We start from the raw sequence: 27303 nt of genomic DNA, 5'->3' as shown, positions 1-27303 counted from the left end.
GTTAGATTATCTCCAGATTGGGCTTCAGTACCGACTAATCTAGCTTCCTATTAATCATAAAAAAAATTTTTGCCCAAAAAATAACCCTTTAAATTTAATTACCCTTTTTTGAGACTTGAAAAGCCCTTTTTGTCTTTGACCCACACACAAATTGATTCCCATAAGTTCCCATGAAAGATTTCATTCACCCGATTTGTTTCACCCAATTTAACACACTTATCCATTCAGAAATAAAGACAAGTGTTTGGGCATGTCAGTGAATCATTCACTCAACTGATTTATTAAAAATGCTGGCTGCACATAACAATTAACTTTACTCAGGAATTAAATACCACCACACTTTTGCTTTCATACTTTATTTGCAACTTTTTTCATTTCATACAATGTTGAAAAGTATGTTTTTTATTAATAATTTTATCAGTCTGTCATGTGGCAGAAGCAACATCGCAACTTGAAGCTGTAGTCTTGGTCAGAGAATTTCAGTGGTCAAAACAAATCATGGGAATTTCAGCAAATATGGCCACGTATACACATATTGCTAATTTCAATCTGGAGATGGCAAAAAATTCAACTATAACCTTAAAAAAAATCTCATTTGCTATATTTAACTATCTACTGCACAAAATACTCATTGAGGTTTTGCAATCTGAACTAAAGCTTAGAAGATGGAGATGTCAGGTTTAGCTCACAGCGCAGGTTTTGCTCACAGTGCTCCATGACCACGTCCACTAATTTTAAGCATCTTTCAATCAAATTTATGGATTTATTAAAGTGGAAAGACAGTGAGCAATATTTTGGTAGCATTTGGATTTATTTAAGTTTATAATAAACTACTGTAGTTCTTGTTTGTGTTTTTTTCTAACAAGATCTGGCAACACAAAGAAGCCAAGTCTCTCCGCTAGAATTTCTTGCTTATTATTGCATTCACACTCAACAGAAGAGCAAAAAAATCTCAGATATGGATTAAAATATGTCACAAACAAGTTGTTTAGTTCAATTCAGCACACACCAAGCATCATTTTTTTCCAAATGTGCTTGACACTAAGTGAATTTTTCAGGAGCAAATTATTGAACTGTATGTGTATGGAACAATATTAAGCACAAAAAGCTGAACCAACAACCAAATTGTGTATATGCTACAGTATATAAGCTATAAGTGCAAAAGCATTTCAGGGTATACAGAAAGCACAAGGTATCACGACTAAATCAATAACTGCCTGTTTTATTCCCTCCTGAGCCTGAGCTTGTCACATAACAATATTGTGGAGCCTCCTGCTTGCTGGCATATCTGGCAACAACCCCAGCGACTGCAGATGCACTCGGCCCCTACTGCATCAACTACAGTTGTAGCTCCTGGTCTTTTTTTATGTAAAGGGGATGAGGGCGGAGGTAAGGAAATGACAAATTACTCCTTATTGTCCCAATGGCCCTGTTACCCTGTGCTGGGTCTAACAGAGCGTGCATCCTCTTGTCAGTACCTGTCACCTGTTATATTCACACTCCCTCTTGTCGGCTGATGACTGAAGCCCAGCGGGAGTCTGACGCAGGGACGGTTTTGTTTGGAAAGACGGGAACGCTTACTGCAAGATGCAGGTGTAAGCCAGCTTTTTGATGCTTTACTTCCTTTGATCTCTGGAGTTTTTAAATTCAGACTGGGCTGTGCACCTACAGAATCTGAGTTTTACAATCCACCAGAGAGAAAGAACTCTTAGACCCAAGAGGTTAATTTAGTGACAGGCTAAATAAAAACACCCAATTGATTTGTTTTCCACCTTATTTTTTTTGCACTGTGGATGTTAATGGGCTTCTGTGAATGGGCCAGGCTTTCAATTTATTATAGCTATTATAGAGAAATAATGAGAAGAATATCAATGTGTATTCAATGACACAACTTGACCTTTTGACCCCACTTTACAGATTTTAAGACAGATTAACTGCAAACATTTATATTACCTACCACATTTCAGAAAGTCTTTAAAGTTATTTGAAGTTAAGGGACATTATACAAATAACTGATTTGTGAGAACATGATTTTTAGTGGTATTTATTGGATTATTATACACATCTTGTTGACAAATTGGTAAAACATAGGGCTTAAGTCTAAAGCGCATGGCGCAAAAGCATTAAGGGCATGTCTGAATCCACTTTTGCTATTTTAAGGATGGAAAAATATGGTTTGTGCCCCGGTTCATGGTCTAACAGGGTCGCGTTTATTCTCTTATGGGTGTGTTTTGAGCATAACATGCATTAAACCAATCACAGTCTCATCTGAGCCTCTGCGTGACGATAAAGAGAGAGCCTCCTCCATTCAGCCTCTTTACTTTACTTTTAATCCTTATTTTACTCCTTTACTTTTGTGGATGAGGAAACGGTGTTGTAAGCACTCCACTTAAGACATCTGTTAGCCTACAGATTAAATTTACTTTATTAAGAGCAAAGATTTGTTTCAAAACTAAATTCAGTTCTAATTTCCAGCAAACTAACAAATAAACAATAATAATGAGTTATATCCAAACACATGTCCTATTCTTATGCCCCATAGTGATGCATACGTCTCCAAAACCCGACAGGTGGACAAATCTAAACTGTTTTTTATTAAAACAAATATAAATATGCCTATAATAAATAATACTGCTAATAATAATGACATTATACAAATGCGAACTAAAAAAAGACCCCCGAGGTGAAGAAGTCATGGAGGTAGTGGTTTTTATATTTATGCAGAAAATAATAATTTTTGTAACATTCATTCATTCATTTTCTTTTTGGCTTAGTCCCTTTATTAATCCGAGGTCACCACAGTGGAATGAATTAGCAACTTATCCAGCATATGTTTTATGCAGCGGATGCCCTTCCAGCTGCAACCCATCTCTGGGAAACATCCATACACAATCATTCCCACTCATACACTATGGACAATTTAGCTTACCCAATTCACCTGTACCACATGACATTGGACTGTGGGAGAAACCGGAGCACCCGGAGGAAACCCACACGAACGGAGGGAGAACATGCAAACTCCACACAGAAACGCCAACCGACCCAGCCGAAGCTTGAACCAATGACCTTCTTGCTGTGAGGCGACAGCACTACCTACTGCACCCCATTTTTGTAACATTTTAATTCTTAATTTTTTTTTTTCATATGTAAAGATATTTGTGTTCTGCTGTACGTCCTGTGTGTATTAAGCAATGTGTAAGCTTTAAAACTGCATAGGTGTATAACTAACGTGCTCTTTGCTGGACTTTAGACCTGCTTTAGACCTGGTAGGCTAAATTGTCCGTAGTGTATGTGTGTGAATGAGAGTTTATGGATGTTTCCCAGTGATGGGTTGCAGCTGGAAGGGCATCCGCTGCGTAAAACATTTGCTGGATAAGTTGGCGGTTCATTCCGCTGTGGCAGCCCCGGATTAATAAAGGGACTAAGCTTAAAAGAAAATTAATGAATAATATAATATAATATAATATAATATAATATAATATAATATAATATAATATAATATAATATAATATAATATAATATAATATAATATAATATAATACAGAACCACATTGTGCGAACTGAAATGCTAAAACTGACATTGATCAAAAACCCACTGGCCACCGAAAAATAAATAAGTTCTAATCACATTCACGCCGGGTTGGAGGGAGAATCATTCTAATTAAATCAGTCAGTTTCCTTCCTCTAAAATTGATGAATGTGTCGAGAGAGCGAAACCCAAATGCTTGCTCGCTGTCTTTTTTTTTTTTACATGGCTAATCTATAAAAGGAATTTCATGAGGACTCTGACAGGTTGAGACATGAGATAAACACTGTCATATTGGCCGTGTCAGGTGAGCTGCATATGCACGGCTAATCTGACAGGGTGGAAGTAAAATGAATTTTCTAACTTGACATCAAGAGCAATCTCATTCAAAGATGACAGCTCATCCAGCCCTTCTGCCTTTACTGCCAACAATTTATAGACATGACTCACTTCCCTATCAGCTTATTTAAATGTCAGCTGATTGCCTGACTGCTGCTACTCATGTCATACGCACTGCATTTAGGATGGAAACTTCTGAACTATCAGTATGTTTACATGGACAGCGATATTCAGATATTAACATGATTAAGACAATACTATGTAACACTTTAGAATACTGGTCCATCATTAATTAATAACTAAACAGGCAATGAGTAGCACAATATTTAACAATCTGTTAACTGCTTAAAACGTCTTGTTAATTGACTGTTAATGCAGTGTCATTTTTCATGCTTTACTTATTGTTTAGTTCTGCAAGAATTCTGAATCTCTCATTAGTTCTCTGGTAAGAATAAACAAATGATTAATTAGTTAATAGTGAACCAGTGTTATCGCTGTGCTATTACTTAATAATTGATTAATCCCAGTTTCTTGCTAGTTAACATTTGTCCCTGTGAATTACTAATTAAAGACACAACTACGGTGGCCGAGAGAGCTCTAATTAGTTTGGATTCGGAACAATATGAGAATGTAATAACTTGATATTGATACTAAATCAAGGGTGACAATTAGCCAACCTCAAAGCATAAGTGAATTAAAAATTGTATTAAAAAATAATGTTGATAAAATGTATCTTTGTTAATAAAAGTATATTTTTGTACCAAACTGTAAAAAAAAGTTACATTTTGATGTTTGATCCATTTTGATCTTCAAAAATTCAAATATTTAAATCATTAGAAGTGATGTACATTACTAGCAATGTAATGGTCATCATTTACAGAATTTAATTAATCTTGGCTAATGTTACGGTGTGAGTTTGAAACATACAGTAATGTTAACATACTGCAAAAAATGTCTGTGTGGTAAAAGAAAACCATAACATGTTTAACAGTAAGTTTCCTTATACATATACAGTTGCAATCAGAATTATTATCCCCCTGAATTATTAGCCCCCTGTTTATTTTTTCCCTAATTACTGTTTAACGGAGAGAAGATTGTTTCAACACATTTCTAAACATAATAGTTTTAATAACTCATTTCTAATAACTGATTTATTTTATCTTTGCCATGATGACAGTAAATAATATTTGACTAGATATTTTTCAAGACACTTCTATACAGCTTAAAGTGACATTTAAAGGCTTAACTTGGTTAATTAGGGTAACTAGGCAGGTTAGGGTAATTAAGCAAGTTATTGTTTAATGATGGTTTGTTTTGTAGACTATTGAAAAAATATATAGCTTAAAGGGGTTAATAATTTTGACCCTAAAATGGTTCTTAAAAAAATGAAAACTGCTTTTATTCTAGCCGAAATAAAACAAATAAGACTTTCTCCAGAAGAAAAAATATTATCAGACATGCTGTTTTTTTTTTTTTTATAAATATGGTCATTTACTGTCAAATTTAGAAATTAATTTTATGTTCCTACTTTTTTTTAAATGGTTAATTTCCGGCAACCACAGCTGCCACTATTTTACTCTATTTTATTTAACTTTTATGTCTGTAATTAAATATTAAAATAGATTAATATGTTTTGTATCAGATAGCACGGTAGCACTGTCGCCTCACAGCAAGAAGGTCACTGGTTCGAGTCCCGGCTGGTTCAGGTCCCAGCTGTGTCGAGTCCCGCCTGAGTCAGTTGACATTTCTGTGTGGAGTTTACATGTTCTCTTCGTGTTCACATGGGTTTCTTCCAGGTGCTTCAGTTTCCCCACAGTCCAAAGACATGTGGTATAGGGGAATTGGATGAACTAAATTAGCCGTAGTGTTTGAGTGTGTGTGCAAATACGAGAGTGTGTGGGTGTTTCCCAGTACTGGGTTGTGGCTGGAAGGGCATCCGCTTTGTAAAACATATGCCGGAATAGTTGACGGTTCATTCCACTGTGGTGACCCCTGATTAATAAAGTTGAAACAAAATGAATGAATGTTTTGTATCACTGTTAGGTCAACTGCACTAATGAATTAACAAAGGTTGCTTTACTGTAAAGTGTTATTCTAACAGTCAAGATTCAAAATCCCTTGCTCATCCTGATCTTTTCAATGAAATCGACAGGTGAGTCCATCATTCATATTTCTTAACTTTGGATTTAATAAACGTTTATTCATTACTCAACACATCTTAGTTTTCAGATTCAGACGGTACAGATTGTCTCCCCATGGATTTGTCATTCATTAATTTTCTTTTCGGCTTAGTTCCTTTATTAATCCGGGGTCGCCACACCGGAAGGGACCGCCAACTTGTCCCAACCCTGTTCCTGGAGGCACACCATCAGTTCATGTTTTGGATGTCTCCCTCATCTGACCCATTAACTTCAGTCTCTTCTAATGTTCTGATGAGTTGCTTCAGGTGTGTTTGATTAGGGAGAGGATGAAAATGTGTACTGTTGGCGTGCCTTCAGGAACAGGGTTGGGAAACTCTGATTTAGAGGCCTTAGAATTTTGTGAATCTCATTCAATAATGCATATTGTTTACAAGATACCGTTCTGACACTGAGCACTTTTAAACAAAAGGTTACAATTATTACATCAATAATTTGTCAGCAAAGCAATGTCTGACAGAACAAAACAAACTATTCATAATACATTTTTGCTTTCCGTTAACAACACTACTTCCAATTTTAATACATTCTAATTAATGTAAATCTTATTCACTCAATTACAGGTAAAAAAAAGAAAGGGAAAATCCCCAAATACTCATTCATTTGGAGTTCGGCCCAGTCAAGAGACCATATTTGTTTAGGACAAAGTAATTGAAGAGCATCATCCAGCAGGGTTTGCCAATTAGCTAATGGGATCAGCTATCATAACTTTAAATTCAGCCCACAGCACATATCCGAGGTGATTGATTTCACCTAGAGACATTTGCTATGTCATTAACATGTCCTGGGAGAGGACTTCATTACGGGATAAAGAGGTACAGTCGACGGTCCGGCGTTTTTTAATTTAGCACCAAGGCTTACTGTTATATTCAGCGTCTCATAACTCAGCGTGTGTAATCCGCTGCTGGGAAAGCCAATTATTCATTAGCACACAGTGATAGAGTGCGAGTTATCCAGTCAAACTTTTCCGCATCGTTTGGAGGTGATTGCTATTCAATAGACACGTCAGATGTGAACGGCGAATATATCATGAACGCCACGTCAAAATGAATCCCTTGCCTCTCAAATCAATCTGACGCTATTATTCTAACATACGTAATGTGTGTTTATTATGTGCAGCTGTTCGCTCTAATTTTGGTGCAAGCGGTGAGCAGGTAGTCATAGAAACATATAATTTATGGCAGAGATGTCACTGGACTGAAATTAGCACAGATAATGAAGTCTGGGTGGAAGTTTTTCAGCAAGAAATGTTTGAAAGTATAACGAGGTTTCCATGGCAAACGGCATCGGATATGTACAGCAGGCAAAATGAAAAAGAAAAGCTCAAATAATGGACTCAATTCATCTAAGGGAAAATGAAAATGGTTTGGGAAAGCTTTACGCAAACTCACAAATAGAAATATATAAGGCACCTTTCACTTGATAGTACTACATTATCCTTTTACATGACTACTCTAGAAGACACTAGTAGTGCTATTCAGTTTCAGTTATCTATTAAAGTGATCAAAACCAAGAGTAAAGACTTTTATTATGTAACAAAAAATTTCTGATAACGCTTTACAATTAGGTTTCATTAGTTATAGTATTTACTAACATGAACAAACAATGACCAATACATTTATTACAGTATTTCTTCATCTTTGTTAATGTTACTTGAGAAAAACAGCTCTTTAGTAAATAATGTTAAGTCACTGTGTATTAACTAATCAGAAAGATCGACTTAGAATTTTAATAATGCATTAGGAAATGTTGATTTATGATTTTAACTATAAATAATAAATGCTGTACAAGTATTTTTCATTCTTAATATGTGTTAGTGAATACATTAAAATTAATTATTGGAACTTTAATGTAATGTAAGATCAGATTTCTAAATCAAATGAGTGATGTTTGTAACTTCTGTTCATCAATTCTTAAATAAAGTATTAAGTTTCCACAAAATATTAATCACCAAAATCAGTGTTGAATGATTAAATCTAATTAAATGAATTAATAACATTATATGAAGCATTTATAAATTATTTTCTATGAATATATTATAAAACATATATTAAAATAGAATTTTTTATAATATTTTTCAATGTTATTGATCATATAAATGCAGCCTTCAAGAGCACAGCAGTCAATAATCCGAAAAAAGTCCTTTATTATACTGTTTAAAAGTCCTCAAATGAATGTGACAGATTGTGTCTCTGAATTTTGAGGCAAAATGACCAAATGAATCATATTTCTATTCTAGATCTTAACAATAAGGACGGGCCAATGACCCATGGACAGTGTGAAAGACACTTGGGAAAGCTGATGGATTGATCACTGACCCGGTTTGACAAATACATACAAAATTCATGGCAATATATCCATCTTGGCGAGAACCATTGAAAACGGTATTAGATTTATGTATTAAATGAACAGAAACAGCTGACTAAGGGATTGGATGTGTATCATTGGATTCCAGCATTTAATTTTTCAGGTGCACTTTAAAAAAAAGAAAGAAAAAAGGTAATAACACAAAAATCTCTCATTGCTCTTGACTGAATAAACTCTAGTTTAACAAGGGTGCAGCATTATAACAGATGCCATATTAATTGTACATTTGATTTCGGTTGATTTATTTTTGTACCTAAACATCTAGATTTTTTTTTGTTTAATTAGGAATAATTTCATTAAGATATATTGGCAAAACTTTACAGTAATGTTCTTAATATTATTAACAAATGCTTTGTTAATGATAAATCATGTTTAGTGAGAGCTAATGAATGTTAGTAAACGTTATGCAATGTTGGAGTAATGTACACTACAATAGACCCTTTTCACATTTCCAGGTTTGTCAGTAGCAGAACTCATCATAGTTGGGTAAACTTAAAGCGCAGTGAATGGGAGAGTACAATAAATATATTTTTTTACAATCCTTTTTGCTGAAATAATAAAAGAAATACTTCACGATGGTGCTTTCTAGACTTTCGAAAAAAGAAAAAAATGGTGTGAGACTGATGACGGCTGCCAGACGAGAGAATAACGTCAAATGTACTCTCAGCTCCATAGACACTGCATTAGAAACACCTTGTATTTTCTAATTGTTATATCTAATGATATAATACATTCATTAATGCATATAAATGTGTAAAAATCTAAATATTAAAAACTTTCAAGAACTTAAGATTATGATGACTGTTAAGTGTGTCATGACAGTCTTGTGAAAAGGGTCCATAAGGTTCCTAATTCCATTAACAAATGCTTTAATAAATCATCATGATAAATCATGTTAGTAAAGAGTTAACAAACATGAGCAACAGTTAAAGCTGAGATGCACTCCAATAGAGGGTCTGATTAGAACTCATTTTTCACTGACGTTGATCAGGAACTATGAACTTATAAGCTCTACCAATTAGTATACATTAGTATTTGAGTAGTTCACATAAACAAAGATTTTTTGTTCACGTTAACTAACGCATTAACTAACATTATAATATTTCATGAACAAGTATTCAGTATTGCTGAATAAATGTGTTGTTCATTATTAGGTCAAGTTATCTAATCCATTTACAAATACATTAGTGTATGAGTTAGTAAACATTAACTACTTAAGCTGTTCATGTAAAGAGATGCATTGGGCTGTGTTGGTTAACATTAACAAAGATTAAGCAATGCCGAACTGCCACTGTGCGTTCACACCAAAGGCGCTGAAAGCGTCAAAGGTCGTCCTGTCAACAACGCTGTCAGCAGATGAAGCCGGAGCTTTTTTTAAAAGAAAAAAATATATAACATTAATGCACATCAGTAACTCGCCAGTAACTTTATGTATGTTCCTGTAAGAAAACATTGCAAATAATTGGAAATCCGGCGACCTCAATAATCAAACCCTTGGGAACAACTGTAGTCGGAACCACAGTTCACAGTGACTGAGTTTCTCTGGACTCCTCTCAAGGGGTGGACTTCTTCATTCTGATTGCTTGCCGCTTCATAGCTCATTACTATAAAGTTGACGTGATTTCAACTCTCCTCGACGACCACACCGGCGAAGACGTGCCGCATTGCTCCGCGCCGCCAGCTCTCATTGAAAATGAATGACTTCAGGCTACTTTGATGCTCTCGCTGCTTTTGGTGTGAACGTACAGTTAGACTGTTAGATTATGTTTACTAATGCATTACCTAACACATGAATAAATGTTTAGTTAATTTAGCATTAACAAAGATTAAGTTATGCTTAATAGATGTGTTATTCATTGTTAATTCATGTTAACTAATGCATTAACTAATATTAAATAATGCAACCTTATTGTAAAGTGTATATTTTTAGTGCTCACAGTTTGTTTATCTGTTGTTGTTGTTGTTTTAATCTTCAGTTATTACTTGCTTTTAATAAAGTATTCGATAGTTTAGAATGTTGTTCCCACTTTAAGTGGCCTTAGGTACTAAATAATTAATATTTATATACATGTATTTCATATTTATATTCATAATGTACTTCAGACCACTAGTGGTGTTCTTGATGTGGGATGCGGGTAAGGTTAGGGACAGGTTTGGGGGTATGGGTAGCTTTAAGAGTGTAAATGATGTTCAATACAAGTGTACCAAAATTAATGGTCAATACAAATTACCAAAATTAATTACACATGTAATCACATGCAGGTATTTAACCGATAATAAGTACAATGTAAAATCATGCATTTACACAAAAAATACAGTGTTACAAATGACAAATTTTAGTGTAAGTACATATTAGTTAAGGCTACTTAATATACATATTTATCTATCTGCAAGGCCTAACTGGTCTCTGCTAACTAGCCAAACCTTGACCTCTTGCCTAGATGCAGATGGTGATTGAGGAAGAGGATTTTTTTTTTATCAGAGTGGATTTTAATGGACAAAAATTAGTATGCGTCCCTGTGTGCTAGATGAGTCATTTGTATTTTGGTCAGTTTCCCAGAAGAGAAAGTCGATTTTAAATGCGTACATATTATTAAAAATTGGTTTTAACATATAGACGGACTCAAAGCTACTGTACCAGACAAAGACTTTCAGCTTTTTTTGATTTGATGTGGTCTAGAAGAGACTCTCAGATACTCACAGTAGAGCAGAGAACCATGAGGCGTCCTGCTCTTCATTGTCAAATACAGGATCCTCTTGTCCTCGGAGGAGCGACTCGGGAAGTGAGTGTCAGACTGAAACAGGGACGTCAGGGACGGCAGCTCCAAAAAAGAGTTACCATCAAATCGAGGGGAAAAGACTGTGGTGTCTGAAAAAAGGCATAAAAATAGCAATGATTCTAGTGGTAAAAAGTGAAGTCGGCAATTGAAGTGAACACCCATTCCTTCCTTCACCATTTTGCCTTTAATAGTGAGAGATTTTAAACGTCTGTGAGGTGAAAATTAATTTTTAGAAGTTAAGATATTTTTTGTACAGTACAAATATCATTTTCATATAACTATAACTATTTAAATATAATTAATATTGGTCATACATGGGAGATGGGATGATTTCATACCGTTTATACAAAATTAAATATTCATTAAAACAATATTCATTAAAACAATGTGTGTAAAAATAACTATCTTTGCCATGATAACAGTACATAATATTTTACTAGATGTTTTTCAAGACACTTCTATACAGCTTAAAGTGACATTTAAAGGCTTAACTAGGTTAATTAGGTTAACTAGGCAGGTTAGGGTAATTAGGCAAGTTATTGTTTAATGAAGGGTTGTTCTGTAGTATATCAAGAAAATATAGCTTAAAGGGGCTAATAATTTTGACCTTAAAATGGTTCATAAAAAATTAAAAACTGCTTTTATTTTAGCTGAAATGAAACAAATATTATTTGATTAAAAAAAATATCACAGACAATATTTAAATATATATATATATATATATATATATATATATATATATATATATATATATATATATATATATATATATATATATATATATATATATATATATATATATATATAAAATATAATATAATTCATCCATTCATTTTTTTTTCTGCTTAGTCCCTTTATTAATCTGGGATCACCATAGAACGGAATGAACCGCCAACTTATCCAGCATATGTTTTTAAGCAGTGCATGCCCTTCGTTTAATATAATATAATATAATATAATATAATATAATATAATATAATATAATATAATATAATATAATATAATATAATATAATATAATATAATATAATATAATATAATATAATATATGACATAACACGACACGACAAATAACATGACATAACATAACATAACATAATACACTTCAAATTAATAATACATTATTGAAAAAGCTGATTGTGTAAAATATGAACAAACCTAAACCTTGAGTTAAATCTGGTCCTATAAGTAAATATCAAAAATTAACCCAGCAGTTGGTTTTGTACAGTATCGATTTTGCCTAAAACTGGCTTAATTTTTTACAATTATTATATCAAATTTGCATATACATATTTAAACAGTATACATAGACATTCAAATAACATCATAAATGATATCAAAATCCTTTACCACATTTAATTCACATTTATAAATCCTATATTGTAATATTTTATACAGAAAATGTATGTGTTTGGGCTTTTCATTTGAAATAGAATGCATGTAAATATAAGTCAGAATTATTAGCCCCCCTGAATTATTAGAATGGTTTAAAAAAAATATGTAAAACTGTTTTCAATCTGGCCAAAATAAAACGGCAGAAAAAATATTATAGGAAATACTGTGAAAAATGTCTTGCTCTTTTAATCGTCATTTGGGAAATATTTGAAAAATAAAAAAATAAATAATTTTGACTTCAACTGCATATAAGCTTTGAACAAATTTCCATTCATCTTTAAATCTTTAAACAATCAACACAACTTATAGGTCTTCATGACATGAACGTTTGCAGTCGGCTAGCGTAATCTGCAGTGTGAACGCAGTGACGTATGTCTCAGTGTGATAAGTGTCCGACACAAAAACAAACAAACACACACACACACACACACACACACGCACGCACGCACGCACGCACGCACGCACACACACACAGGCAGAGGCTGCTGTCAGGCTGTGTTGTAGAGCACTGTTTATCACTCAGAAAATGACAGATGACACTGACTTCAGGAGAACAGGACCACTCTGGTCAGGACCTCACAGCTGCGCTAATGATCTGTTAGCTTTTACACACGAGCCAATGTATGTGGCACGACACTGTCAGGAGAACGCTGACAGGACTTCAGGAAGGCCCGTTCAGTGCTGTTACATGTGGATACATGCTATATATTACCACTGGTACAGCAGGAGGCTGGAAATTCACGACTCTGGAGAAAATCTGAAACACATATGCTGTAGCTAAGCAACTCGAGAGCGCTTTCGGTTGTTACTTGTAGAAATCGATGCTTGTCATTTTAGAGAATAGCTGTACAAGAATGTATAGAACTGAACAGAGGGATAAAAGCCCAAAACTATGAAACTAAGGCACTTTTATAATCTGAAACTTGTGATTACCAACTGTTAAAGAACATAATGCCAAATATTTGAGTTAAATGTTAAAACAGTTTTATAACATCACCTCCAGTAAGTTATGATGACATATGCACAACTCAAAAAAGTTTTTATCAATTAGTTTTTTTGTAAATCGATCAAATGTATGTGTTGCCAAATGGCAACACGGTGCAATAGTGGAACGTGCAATATTGCAATGGGTTAGCTAGCTAGCAAGGTCAGCTGTGAACTTTTAAGTTATAAAAATAACAACATGAATGCTAGTAATATAATGTTGATTAGTTGTATGTAAATTTGCACTATGGAAAAAATCTAGTTTTAATGGCAATACTACTTTCGAATAGATATGAATACAGGGAGCAGTGTTTTAGCGAACACCACCATGTTCTATGGTAAGAGAAACAAGAAAAGGAGAAAACTGGCTCTTCCTGCAGATGAAAGTGTGGATGAGATGGGTTTTAGTGACCATGAGAATGATGTAGACTGGACATTGGATAAGAGCAGTGATGGAGACAGTTCAAGTAAGTTAGCTCAGAGGCAGATAAGTATATAGCATAATATATGATCATTTTTAGCTAGTAGCTACATTATTCTGATGCATCTGCATATAATAGACTTGTTATTTATTTGTTAGGATGTTTACTGGAGAAAATACTTATATTTACTGTATGTTGTATACATGATAATACAATATTGTGTTTGTTTTCAATTATATTTAGCAAAAAATTAATGGACAAAACGAAAGCTGTTGGAATATTAGTTGTTGGAAAGTATGTATAAGGTGTCACAGGGTGTCAAACAACAAAATTATTAATTATAAGAAAAATTCTAAACTTGAAATGTCTAAGTTAGATCCACTATTGGATGTTGTTGCCATATGGCAACATATCATAAAGTACTTTAAAAAGGTTTTTTTTCCAGCACTTCAAGCTAAGCCATTTTAAGAAAAGAAAAACAGTCACATCTTTTTTTAATGGATCTATCATAATGCGTGCGATAGAGGGTTAATAAAGTTAGAAAGCATATATATTTTTAAAAAACATGCTCCAATAATCCTGAATTTATTTACAACAACAACCACCAAAAGAAAACTTTTTTTTTTTTTTACAGACAAAAATATTTTAACCATTTCCACAGCAATTGCTGCAACAAATGTCAGAATTATAAAAAAACAGGAGGTATCACACTGAACATATATATTTTAAGATTTATATAGAAAGACTGTAATTGTACTTTCTGGTAAAAACACACCAATAAAAACCTCAAAGCCTCACTTTGAACAGCGTATGTGAAGAGCATTGTAAATCAGTTTATATTTGTCACCACTGATAGTGAAGATTCAACCGTTTGCTGCATCAAGCCTAAGAAAAAGGCACCGTCACCTCTTTCAGGCAGCGGTTTGCTTTTCTCTCCCTCCATCTATCCATCAAGACTGTATCTGTGCTTATCTCACGGTTCATCAGCCTCGTAAAACTCCCCCTTAAACAGCAGCCCTCAGAGTCTGCACTATTTTCTGCTGAGTTTGAGGAATCGGGAAGCGTTTGAAAGGCTGCAGTTCAATCTGCGTGGAGCTCTGGGAATCACTCGATTTGCTCGACCGCTTTCTGAGCCTCAAACTTGCTTTTGTTGGCCCCAAAAAAGAAATGTACTCAAAAAATGATACTCGAGTGAAAGTACAGACACTGAGCGAACATTTTATTCAAGTGTCTAAAAATATATTTAAAAATAAAAAAATACAGCTTTACATTTACTTAAGTGTTAAATAAGTAAACACTAAAAATGAGCAGGAATTCTAGTTTTGTCATGTTGAATGATCCTCAAACGCAAAGTAAAACTGGTAACACTTGACAGGATGTTACATACAGTATGAAACCTTTATAGTCATGACATGTGGTGAATGAGATTTTATGCATGCTTACAAAAAGTGTAATTTGCACAGTTATGACATTTTAGATGCAAAAATGACATTGTTCGTTATGACAACTTGACTTAACCAGATATTTTACAACTTGTTTTTTTCTTTGTCATGACAACTTGACACTAGACAACTACACTTATCATAAATCTGTCATAAACATGATTGTCATGAGGCCATTATAAATATCTCGAGTTGTAATTAATATTTTACAACTACAGTGGTACAAATATTAATGATGCTTTTTAAAATTATTTGATAGAGTAATGACGTGTTTAATAACATTTTAATGACAAATACAGTTTGTTCCACTGAGAAAGTGAAAAAAAGAATGACATCTATAATGGGTTCATAACAATCATGTTTATGACAGATTTATGACAAGTTATGTTGCTTTGGTAATGTTAAGTTGTCATGACAAAGATTACGACTGGTTGTAGTGTTAAGATGATTTGACACAATCTACATTGTAAAAGCACTATATAATTAAAGATGAATTGAATTGAAAAAAGATCATTTGTTTATGTCAAGTTGTCATAACAAACAATCTTTGCACTTAAATGTTATAAGCAAATAACACTTGTTCTATAAGCAAATAATAACATTTTTTGTTCTGACAAAAGAAGACAATTTGAGAAAGCTGAGAACCTGTAACCATAAACATCGGTAGTAGAAAAAAAAATTATTGTGGAAATCAATGCTCACCCTTTTTTGTAATATCATACAAAAAATCTTATTTTGTGTTTAACAGAAGAAAATCAAACGTTTGAAACATGTAAAGTGTTTTTCATTTTTGGGTGAACTATCCCTTTAAAATATTGGTTTTGTTATTTTATGCAAAAAGCTCTATTTCTATTTTAAATTTTACTCAAATGATGTTTGTTGTTTGTTCAAGCTACATATTTAAATGAGCTGAAACAACACAGTTCTTGAGGTTTTTATGAGGACAACTTAATTGTTTTATGTTCACTTTAATATGTCTAAATAATCTAAATAATCTACTTTAATATGTAAAAACTAATTAAATTCATTAATATTCATAGTTAACTTAATTCATTAATATTGCCCCAACACAAATAGTTTGTGTGGAACTCAGCATTTTTAACATTGTGTCATCTGAACTTCACAAAATAATACAAAACTACATTTTACTCAAACACAGTAAACTGTCAAATGTAAACTATAAAATGTTAAAAAAGAAATAAAATAAATTCAAGCATTTTTGCAAAGGTCTTTGAAGCTGAAACATGCTGCATGTTAAGCACACACACTTGATTGCTTGTTTACCTTATTTAATGTACTTAAGAAGTGTCACGATTACCAGCGATCTACTTTGCAGATCGAATTAAGTGATTTGGGCGTTCTAAGCAATTTCAGCCATGGGGCCCAAAAGTTTTAAAATGCCCCTTTTTTGTCCTTTAATTTATTTTTTATTGATTTATATCATTTCTCATTTTGTCTTAATGCAAAATAACAATAACAACATGTGAAGCATCTTGTAAAACTTTTTAAATGATTTGTTTTCTTAAAATGAATTCACAACTAAAAATGATATATAAACTATTTTCGTTTTTAAAACTAAATCTTTACCTAATTTGACCCCTGGACTTCTCCATGATTGAGGGTGGGGATACATTTGCGCAGACGTAATAAACAAACTTTTATTTTTTTAGACACTCATCATATGAAATACGATAGAAAATGATGTTATATACAGGGCTTGACATTAACTTTTGTGATCACCAGCTGCTGTGGCTAGTAGATTTCCAACGTTACTAGCCACTCGCCATTATTACTAGCCACAATTTTGTTGTTGTAAAAATATATTTTATACGCATAAATATGACTGACATGCTAAAATCACTTGATTTAAATTGTGCGTTATGTCCACATGCCTCCTCATTCATTTCACTTTTTTGTGTGTTGTGTATGAGTTTGCTCAATGAGTATGAGTAAACGGGGGCGTGGATTCATAGTGTGGCATAGCTATTAGTTTTTATTTTATATGACTTTTCAGGGCTCAACATTAAGGATTTACCGAATTTATCTCTGACCATACAAAAAATAAATAAATAATAATTTCTTAGTGTCAAAACAAGCAAAATATAGCTGTATACATGCACTTTTGTTCAATAAAACCTTCTTTAAAAAACAAAACAACTGACATTTCAAAATTAGGTCTCATATCACCAGTTAATAAATGAGGAGTTGATCTCCTATTAAAGCAACATTATTGTAACAACACTGATAATTAAGCCATGTTAACAAAAATAACTGTGAGCAAAAGAAAGCATGTGATTATGAAAAGATGATCACGCGGTTAACGTTAGGCCCATTAATAATCTGTTTAAAGAATGTTTAAAGTGAAAGTGAAAGTGAAAGTGAAAGAAACTGCTGCTGCTTAAAAAAATCTGGAGCTCTTGAAAGCAGCAGGACTGTGAGCATGCCTTTTGTCCAGTCTGTTTCAAAGACAACTAATTGCACCAGTTGCATTTCCAAGCAGAAGTGCTTTGCGGCATCGCGCAAGGAAACGCGAGCGTGCGCGCATTTTTTAAACAGTCACGTGCATTACATCACCTGTGCTTGCGCGTGAGCATCCTCTCATTCTGTATTTATCTGCCTTTTTTTTGCTTAGATGAACAATTCTTTTAGTCAGTCCTGCAATTATTTTAGTCAGTCCGTCTCGATTCTAACATCACATTTGCACGCATATTGGGCCATCCTTATTGTCAAACCCTGCTTTTAAGAAATTTAAAATTACAATTTAAAAATTATTTTCAACCGGCCAGAGTGTCTAGTGACCGGCTGTCTTACCCGCCATAGCTGAAATCTATCCGCATTTAGCGGGCTGGTTGGTGTTAATGTCAAGCCTTGGTTATATATAATTTGTAGGTATAATTTATACTTCTAAGTATTTATTTGGGGGCCCTTAGATTTCCTGGGGTCCTAAGTGGCCGCTTATCTTGCTTATTGGTTAAATCCTCCGCTGACTACAAATACCAGAAGTCATTGCTTCAGTCACTCCTGCCACAGCTGACAATCATCCGGACACCAAGCGGCAACCTCCCACCCTCCCTCAAGAAGCAAATATGGTAGTAACTGAAACTGCAATTCATCGAAATTCTGCTATTCTGGTATTGACCCCACTGTTGAAATGGCCAACTTCACAGCAGAAAAAGGTGTTTACAGCCTGGTACAAGGAAAGATTTTGGTTCATACAGCTAATATTACCATTCATGACAACTGTGAGGGGGGTGAATTTTTTTTATTACTCAACTGTTTCCTTTATATTAGGTTTTATTAGGTCTGCATAATTAAGAGCGTGGCCACTTGAGTGACAGCTAGGTCTCGCTGGTCTTCGCATTTTCTTCCTGTAGAAAACAGTCATAAGAACAATGCTTAGAGGTTCAAATTGTTACCACAGTGTTTTTAAAAGACTAAATACTTTATTGATATAGTACATATTCAAGCACATATGGTCAGAGCACAAACGAGTCGCAGGTAATGAAGTATTAAGTGTTTCTCCCAAAGACAAGCCCGTCTAAGCAAAATGCCAGCAGGCGTCTGTAGCGCCGCTCACGCTACGCCTCTTTGCCCTTATTCGGTTACCCCCAGTTGGAGCGATGATGCGCAAACATAAATGGCGCTGGTTGGCCACACCCACTTGCAGCTTCATTTGCGCTCTTCAGAAAACTATGGGTGACGTCACGGATACTACATCTATATCTTTTACAGTCTTTGCCGGACACTGACACACACACACAGCTGGTAATTCATCATGGACTGATTATCTGGACTATATATATATATATTCACCTCTCACCTCTGTTTTCCGTAAACAATTCAAATAGTTATTTCTTTTCTAGCCATCCAATGGTTTTTGGCCCATGTTTTGTTTAGTGTTTATCCTGTTTGCCGCCTGCACCGATCTCTTGCCTGCTTTTGACCACGCACTTTGGATTGTCTCCTGCTGAAGTCAGAATTATTAGCCCCCCTTTGAATTTTTTTTATTTTTTTAATATTTCCCAAATTATGTTTAACAAAGCAAGGAAATTTTCACAGTATGTCTGTTAATATTTTTTCATCTGGAGAAAATCTTATTTGTTTTATTTTGGTTAGAATAAAAGCAGTTTTTAATTTTTTTAAAAACATTTTAAGGTCAAAATTATTAGCCCTTTTAAGCTATATATATTTTTTAAAGTCTACAGAACAAACCATCGTTATACAATAACTTGCCTAATTACCCTAACCTGCCTAGTTAACCTAATTAACCTAGTTAAGCCTTTAAATATCACTTTAAGCTGTATAGAAGTGTAAGTGTATAGAAGATAAAATAAATCAGTTATTAGAAATAAGTTATTAAAACTATTATGTTTAGAAATGTGTTGAAAAAAATCTTCTCTCCGTTAAACAGAAATAGGGGAAAAAAATAAACGGGGGCTAATAATTCCGACTTCCAACTGTATATGTCTCAGTTTGTACCTGTTGACCGTTGCCTGCCTGACCATTCTCTGTTAAATAAAGCTGATGTGGATCCTCAACTCCGTTGCCAGACTCATTTCAGATACAAGGAAGAAAGAAAATAACACGCACATTTTTAGTTTAAATAAAACTGTAATTAGAAAAGAAGAAGAGTTTCTTCTTCAGAAAAATGTACTTAAGTACAAGTTGCTAGTTTGAACTGTAACTGAGAAAAGTACAAATCCATAAAAAAAAAAATACTAGTATAAAGTTTTTCGGAGAGAATTATTATAACCAGGGATTTGAGAAGAGGAGCTTCTCTTGCTTTAGTTGGAGTCAAATTGGAGTTTACCGCTTGGCACCACGATTATTGTCACTGTTGGCGCTTCAGAGTAATATTCTCTGAGGCGAGATTAATCCTGGTACACAAGTGTGACAGATACTTCTGCTTCTACTGAACAGATTTACAGTCCGTCTCCTGAAAATCTGATTATAGACATATTTCTGAAGAGAAAACGGTAAATTCGGCAGCATTTATCAAAGTTTGTGAGATGTAGTCTCTATGGTTTAACGACAAAAGCAAAAGTGTCACATAAATGCAGATTGGAAAGGTCAAAAGGGTCATCAAAGGCTCATTAATTTTTCACAGGATGCTCGGGAGGAAATTCTGTCTCTCGCTGTCATTATTTTCAGGATGGATGGTTTGCAAGTTGAATCAGCATCTGTAACAAGCAGCTCGACACAGTGTTGGACCCAAACACTTTATCACACTGATCATAATGGATCATTATCTGAAGCCCTGCATCTGCAACAGTAACCAGACCATACTACATATATATTGAATGACGGAAAATAATTTGATCTCACATATCTGTGCTCTGTAAATCTGTTTACAAAGAGATACAGAGAGATACAGAGAGAGAGAGAGAGAGAGAGAGAGAGAGAGAGAGAGAGAGAGAGAGAGATTTTTTAACCTGAGGTCTTCATGGGAAATATACTAGACTGTATTATTATAATTCATTTCTATAACAACAGTAAAAGTATAAACTAATACTTGTTTATTATTTCTAATGTTAAACAATACAACCCATATTATTTCTTTTTATTAAAACCTTACTTTTTTTTTACTTATCTGTTATTTTTAATTTACTTTCAAATAGAAATTATTCTTACTATCTATTTCGTAGTTTTGGTATTTGTTATTATTATAACCTCTACAACTAAATTATCAAAATTTAGTAACAAAAAACAACATAGAACCCATGTTTTTTTACATCTATTTGTTTATTGATTAGTTAATTATTAAATTAACAACTAACTAATAAATAAACAAATAAAATCATAATTTATATTATAAGTGTTATTGCTCATATTCATTTACAACAAAACAACAAAAATAATACAATAGTTATTATACATGTATTATTTATCTATTTTGGATAACAGTAAAATGATAAAACTAATTTAACTATTATGATTTATTGTTGCTGGGACACTGAAAACACTGAGCTGCTGATGTAAGAAATGTTTTTTACGAAAGAACGAACGAACAGACAGATAGACAGACGGATGGACAAAGAAACGAACAAATGGATGGACAGACAGACAGACGGATGGATGGATGGATGGATGGATGGATGGACAGATGGACGAACAAATGAACGAACGGACGGACGGACAAACGAATGCACAAACAAACAAACGAGTAAACAAACAAATGGACAAACAAATAGACAAACAAAACGGACAAACAAATGGATGAATAAATAAATAAATAATAAATAAATAAATAAATAAATAAATAAATAAATAAATAAATAAATAAACACTGTTTAATAGTCAAGCTAAACCACATCACATTCTCAGGTATCGTTAATAATAATAATAATAACAACAACAACAACAACAACAACAACAACAACAACAACAATAATAATAATAATAATAATAATAATAATAATAATAAAACAAGTAAGTAGCTGAGCAACTGGCCAGTGACACATATTATGATTTATTGTTGCTGGGAGACACTGAAAACACTGAGCTGCTCATGTAAGAAAAAAAACCAACGCCAATTTGCAAACACTTGCATTTGGCTATTGGCATGTGTTTATTTTAAATCTTGGATGGATCAGTTAGGTGGTCATCAGGAATAAAAAAAATCTGCCCAACTTTACATGTAGCGCTAAAGCTCAGAGGAATTATTTAATACAGTGTCTGCTTGATTATGTGATATTTCCCAAGAGGGAACTACAAATGAGTCAGCTCTGAATATAGCAGCCCCCTTGCTTCGCACAGTGCCCAGAGGGACAAATAACATTTCAGTGGATTACTTAATTATCTGCAAATTAGCACTTGGAGAACAAATGGCGGAGGTGGCGAGGAAAGGGCGAAGAGCGCGGAAGTGCTGAGTGAGTTATTGAGAGAGGTCACCGGTTGCCTTCCTGCTTTTTATAGGAGCGGAGACTCCTTTTATCAATGGATGCCTGAAGAAGCCAAGCTTTCACATATACTGCATGAAAGACTCACAGACTACAGTCATATTAAGGAAAATCAATGTTAACTTTGCTTGAAATCTTATGGACAGAAGCTAAAAACAGTAAAACTGTAAAAACATTCTGGTTATTAACACTTTCCGTATTTTGTGAAGTTTTTATTTATTTACGGCTGTGAATTGCATTATGGGACCTTGATCTCTGCTCTGTTGACTTTTGATGTTGAAAATTCTACAGTTTAACATAGTGACTTTTATTGACATTTTAGTAGTTTGAAAAAATATAATGTATAAGAAATAATATAGAGAAATTAGTGTACAAAATAGATTTTAATACAAAGTTTTTGTACCATAATATACACTACCAGATAAAAGTCAACAAATAGTAACTTGAAAATATTTTTTGGGTAATTTGGAAAAGTGGAATCATTTGTTGAACTGCATCCCAATCATCACAAATACTGCAGATTACCTATTGGAACCCGCATGGACCCAAGATTATCACAGAAATCAGTCAAGTTTGGTGAAGGAAAAATCATGGTTTGGGGTTACATTCAGTATGGGGGACGTGTGAGAGATCTGCAGAGTGGATGGCAACATCAACAGCCTGAGGTATCAAGACATTTGTGCTACCCTTTACATTACAAACCACAGGAGAGGGCAAATTCTTCAGCGCTCCTTATATTTCAGCCTCCACATCAAAGTTCCTAAAAGTAAAAAAGCTGGAGATGCTCCAGGATTGGCCAGTCCAATCAACAGACATTAACATTATTGAGCATGTCTGGGGTAAGATGAAGTAGGGGGCATTGAAGATGAATCCAAAGAATTTTGATGAACTCTGGGAGTCCTGCAAGAACACTTTCTTTGCCAATCCAGATGATTTTAATAATAAGTGATTTGAGTCATTGCAGAGATGTATGGATGCAGTCCTCCAAGCTTATGGGAGTCACACAATATTAATTCTTTTTCCACTGCACCATGACTTTATATTCTATACTGTACATTATTTCTGTTAAGTGACAAGACTTTTGTCTAAGTAAAGTCAGACCTTACTGTCCTAATTAAATAATTAAAAATCAAGGCATGATCATATTTATTTTGGTAAAATAAGCGTAATCTAGAGGCCTTTGTCTTTCATATCTTTATTGCCTTTTAGTATCAGCCACTTCTGATATCAACTGATCAACTAGGAGTCAAGTTATTATTTGTTGTTCATAAAACGTAGGTGACAAGACTTTTGCCAGATAATGTACAATGCCAACCACGACAATATATCACTTTAAACTGTTAAAAATGTTATTAAAATTACTTTTTTCAAACTTTTCAAGGTTAAAAGTTGTTGGAAGAAAGATCAAGGTCCCATGACGCAGTTCAAAAGCATAAATAAACAGGAAAAATAAAAAATAAAAAGCATGAATCACAAAATACAGAAAACTTTCTCCAGTTCTTTGTTTTTTTATGCTAATTTTGTTTTGCACACACCATATGGACAAGTGCTCTACTGTGTCCTGAACACAGTGATTATAAAATGCACACAAAGGGAGAATTTACATTAACTTTCTATGATGCCTCATACAAATAATCATATGTATACAGTTGAAGTCAGAATTACTAGCCCCCTTTGAATTTTTTTTCTTTTTTAAATATTTCCCAAATGATGCAGAACAGAACAAGGAAATTTTCACAGTAAATCTGAAAATATTATTTCTGGGGGGCTAATAATTCAGGGGGGCTAATAATTTTGACTTCAACTGTACATATTTAAATATGTAAAATGAGTCAGTGCGCAATAAGTTGATTATAAATATTGAATTTCATTTTTATTCTTCTGCAGTATAAGCTTATAAGGGATTAATGTCATAAAACTATGTTTAATTCTAAGTATTTAACAGTTAATGCATTCAGAGTTACTTGTCCAATGAGCTTGAGCAAAGTCGCCATCATAATTTCTAATTAGTAAGTCACCGACTTTATCGCATTATTTGGATGTTAAGTCATAATTTTGACATATGTCTATTAGACTTTCAATCTCATAATTTTGATTTAAAAAGTCATAATTTTAGTTTACAATATGAGTTAACAAGTAAATATATTTTATATTTTAACTCATAATTATGACTTTTAAAGTCAATAAAAAATAAAAAATAAAAATATATAAATTTTTAAATATTTTCAATTTCAATTGAAAACAAATTCAGTTTAGTCAGACAAAAACATGAGTAATCATAATTTAATTGACATTTTATCAAATGATTATGACTAAGTTTTACATTTTTAACAGTAAGTTATCGTTTATTTTTTATTTAAACAGTCAATTTCAACGTAGTAATACAACAATAAGAGTAAGTGATCATTTAGTTTACATTTATCTAAATATTAAAGCCATAATTTTAAAAGTAAATTATACATTTTATTTTTAATCTCATAATTTCAATAAAAAAATAAATCACTTTAATTTAGTAAAATAAAAATACAAGTCAAAATGTATTTCACATTTGTAAATTTTGAAGTCATCATTTTTTTTAGTAAATTATACTTTCTATTTATAATCTTAAAAAGTACATTTCATTCTAGTAAGACAAAAATACAAGCAAATGATTATTAATTTAACATTTTAGCTCATGATTACTACTTTTAAAGGCAAAATTTATAGCAGTAAGTTTTATTTTCTGTTTATTTCTGTTTATTTTCATAATTTCGACCTAAAATGCATAAATTCATTTTAGTAAGACAAAAATATGAGTTAGCATGTAATAATTTATCTCATATTCATGACAAAGTAATAATTTTAATTTAGTATATCACAATTTATATTTTTAAGCTAATAATTTGGATTTTGTCATCATTTTAGTTCTGTAAGTCACAATCAAAAATTATTAAAAATCTAAATTAAAACGTAGGTTATCTCAATTTTAGATATGTATTCATAAGACGCTAACTATTAGTCATTCAATTTCCTTACATTGTAATCATGATCACTAAATGTAATCACACTCATCTTGCCATTCAAATCTGAACATTATATTTCTGCAATATAAACATTATTTTAACATAGTAACATCATCTTAATTACAAAGTCGAACTATGCTTTCTTTCTGTAAAGCTGCTTTGAAATTCTATAAAGAAAAGTGCTACACAAACTTGACCTGAATTAAAAATATAAAGCAATGACTGCAAAAAAAGTGACCATGAAATAAGTAAAATGGACAGAGGTGTACAGTAAATGCTGTCTGAAACACAGTGTGCAGCATATACTCGGCACACAACTCTTTTCCTCCTTTAGGGACTCATGTGTCAAGATTATGCCCCAAAAATAAGTCAGAAAGCAAGCCGAGCAGTTTTACACAGAAGAAACCATCTTGTATATATACTAATGCCCTGACACCAAACCCTGTCTGTATTATTACTCTTGAGGTATAAGGCACATGTGTATCCACAGCTCCCAAAGGAGGCCACAATCTGACCAAGCTGTGAAAAAAAAATGCTGAGAGGCAAATAAAGTCTTTTCATCTTGATGGCAACTTGTCATTAGGAACATTGCTGACATCACTTTTTTTGACTATTTAAATTTCACTTGCATATGTATGGGTATTGTATTTTGCTCTCCATATTCTTGACTATAAAGCAGGATTGAGTGTAATAAAGTTCAATAAAGTTCAGTTTTTGAAATATACGTTATTGTTGTTATTGAAGTTATTATAGTTTTGATTAGATAAACAATACTTTTATTCAGAAAGAATGGAGTACATTGATCAAAAGGGACAGCAAATATATTAAAGATGTTACTAAAGTTACAATGATTACTGTTTTTATATATGTATTTTTAGGGGGTTTTCACCTTTATTATAATGTATTTTAAATAAATGTTGTTCCTCTTAACTTTTATTTATTTAAAAAATACTGAATAAATGAATCTCATCTTCCATGATCGTGCCAAGATCACCAGCAATCTCGTCCTTATAAAACACTGGAGAACATTCATTATCACCAAAACTACAAGTCTGCCACTTATATGAACTACAACACCTGTTATACACCACATACACACCTGTTCCGGATCACTAATGACGCACACACAGCTGGAAGCTGATCAAAGATTAATTACACATATTATACATGCTGCTCACATTCCCACTCACTTTGCTGAGTCCTGTTAACTTGTAACACCATCAAGTGTTTCCTTGTCTTGCAGTGTCTAGCTGTGTTTTTGAACCCTTGCATTTGAACCCTTGAGTTAAGAAATACTGCAGATGATTTAACATACCTCAGTCTCATGCTGTAAAAACCTCACCAGGGAGAATCACAGAGAAGGATAAAAATTACCATAAAACTATTTTTCCTCCTCTGTAATTTACTTACAGCAGAAAGATACTTTAATGGTAAAACTCACATTAGTCAAGATACTCTCAGACAAACAGATGCTAAACACCGCCATACAATCATAATTTCAAATCAATTTGCAAATAAAACAAGTGCCAAATTGTTAATTTTCTAATTATTCTCACAACTTCGACCTTCATCCAGTTGCTTTCCTGAAATCCAGAATCACAAACACCAAAGGAATAGCTAACAGACTGCAAAGCCATCTCTGAGGTCGGTTGTCCTCTTATTTGCAGTCTAACATTGAAGAGATTGAATGTGACCCTATTTCCATCATGAAGTCACAGACACCCTCTCTCATCTTCTTTCACCCCTCAGGATGTTTGCCGCTGTTTTGTCTTGACGTTTGCTGATGTTAGCATGTCTACTGAAGGTTAATTATGAGAAGACTAAATTACAGTGACAAGAAGGTCAGTTTGTCTTGAGTTCATACTGGAGTCTTCTGCTAACATATTAATAGAAGGTTATTAATATAATTTTTTTTAATTGTTTGTCAGTGGCTTATTAGTAAAAAGATAT

The 27303-nt window shown here is 33.2% G+C and overlaps 1 protein-coding gene across 1 annotated transcript in view; it reads right to left on the bottom strand.

Annotated features, from left to right (window-relative positions):
* Positions 1–27303, bottom strand: part of eys (eyes shut homolog) — a 407203-nt gene that overhangs the window by 92323 nt on the left and 287577 nt on the right. Inside the window, exon 35 of the mRNA XM_056471602.1 lies at positions 11132–11299. Coding sequence (XP_056327577.1) covers positions 11132–11299 — 168 coding nt within the window. The remainder of the gene's footprint in view (positions 1–11131; positions 11300–27303) is intronic.

Source organism: Danio aesculapii, chromosome 13 (genome assembly GCF_903798145.1).
Source record: "Danio aesculapii chromosome 13, fDanAes4.1, whole genome shotgun sequence".
NCBI lineage: Eukaryota > Metazoa > Chordata > Actinopteri > Cypriniformes > Danionidae > Danio > Danio aesculapii.
This window is presented reverse-complemented; position numbering and strand designations above follow the sequence as displayed.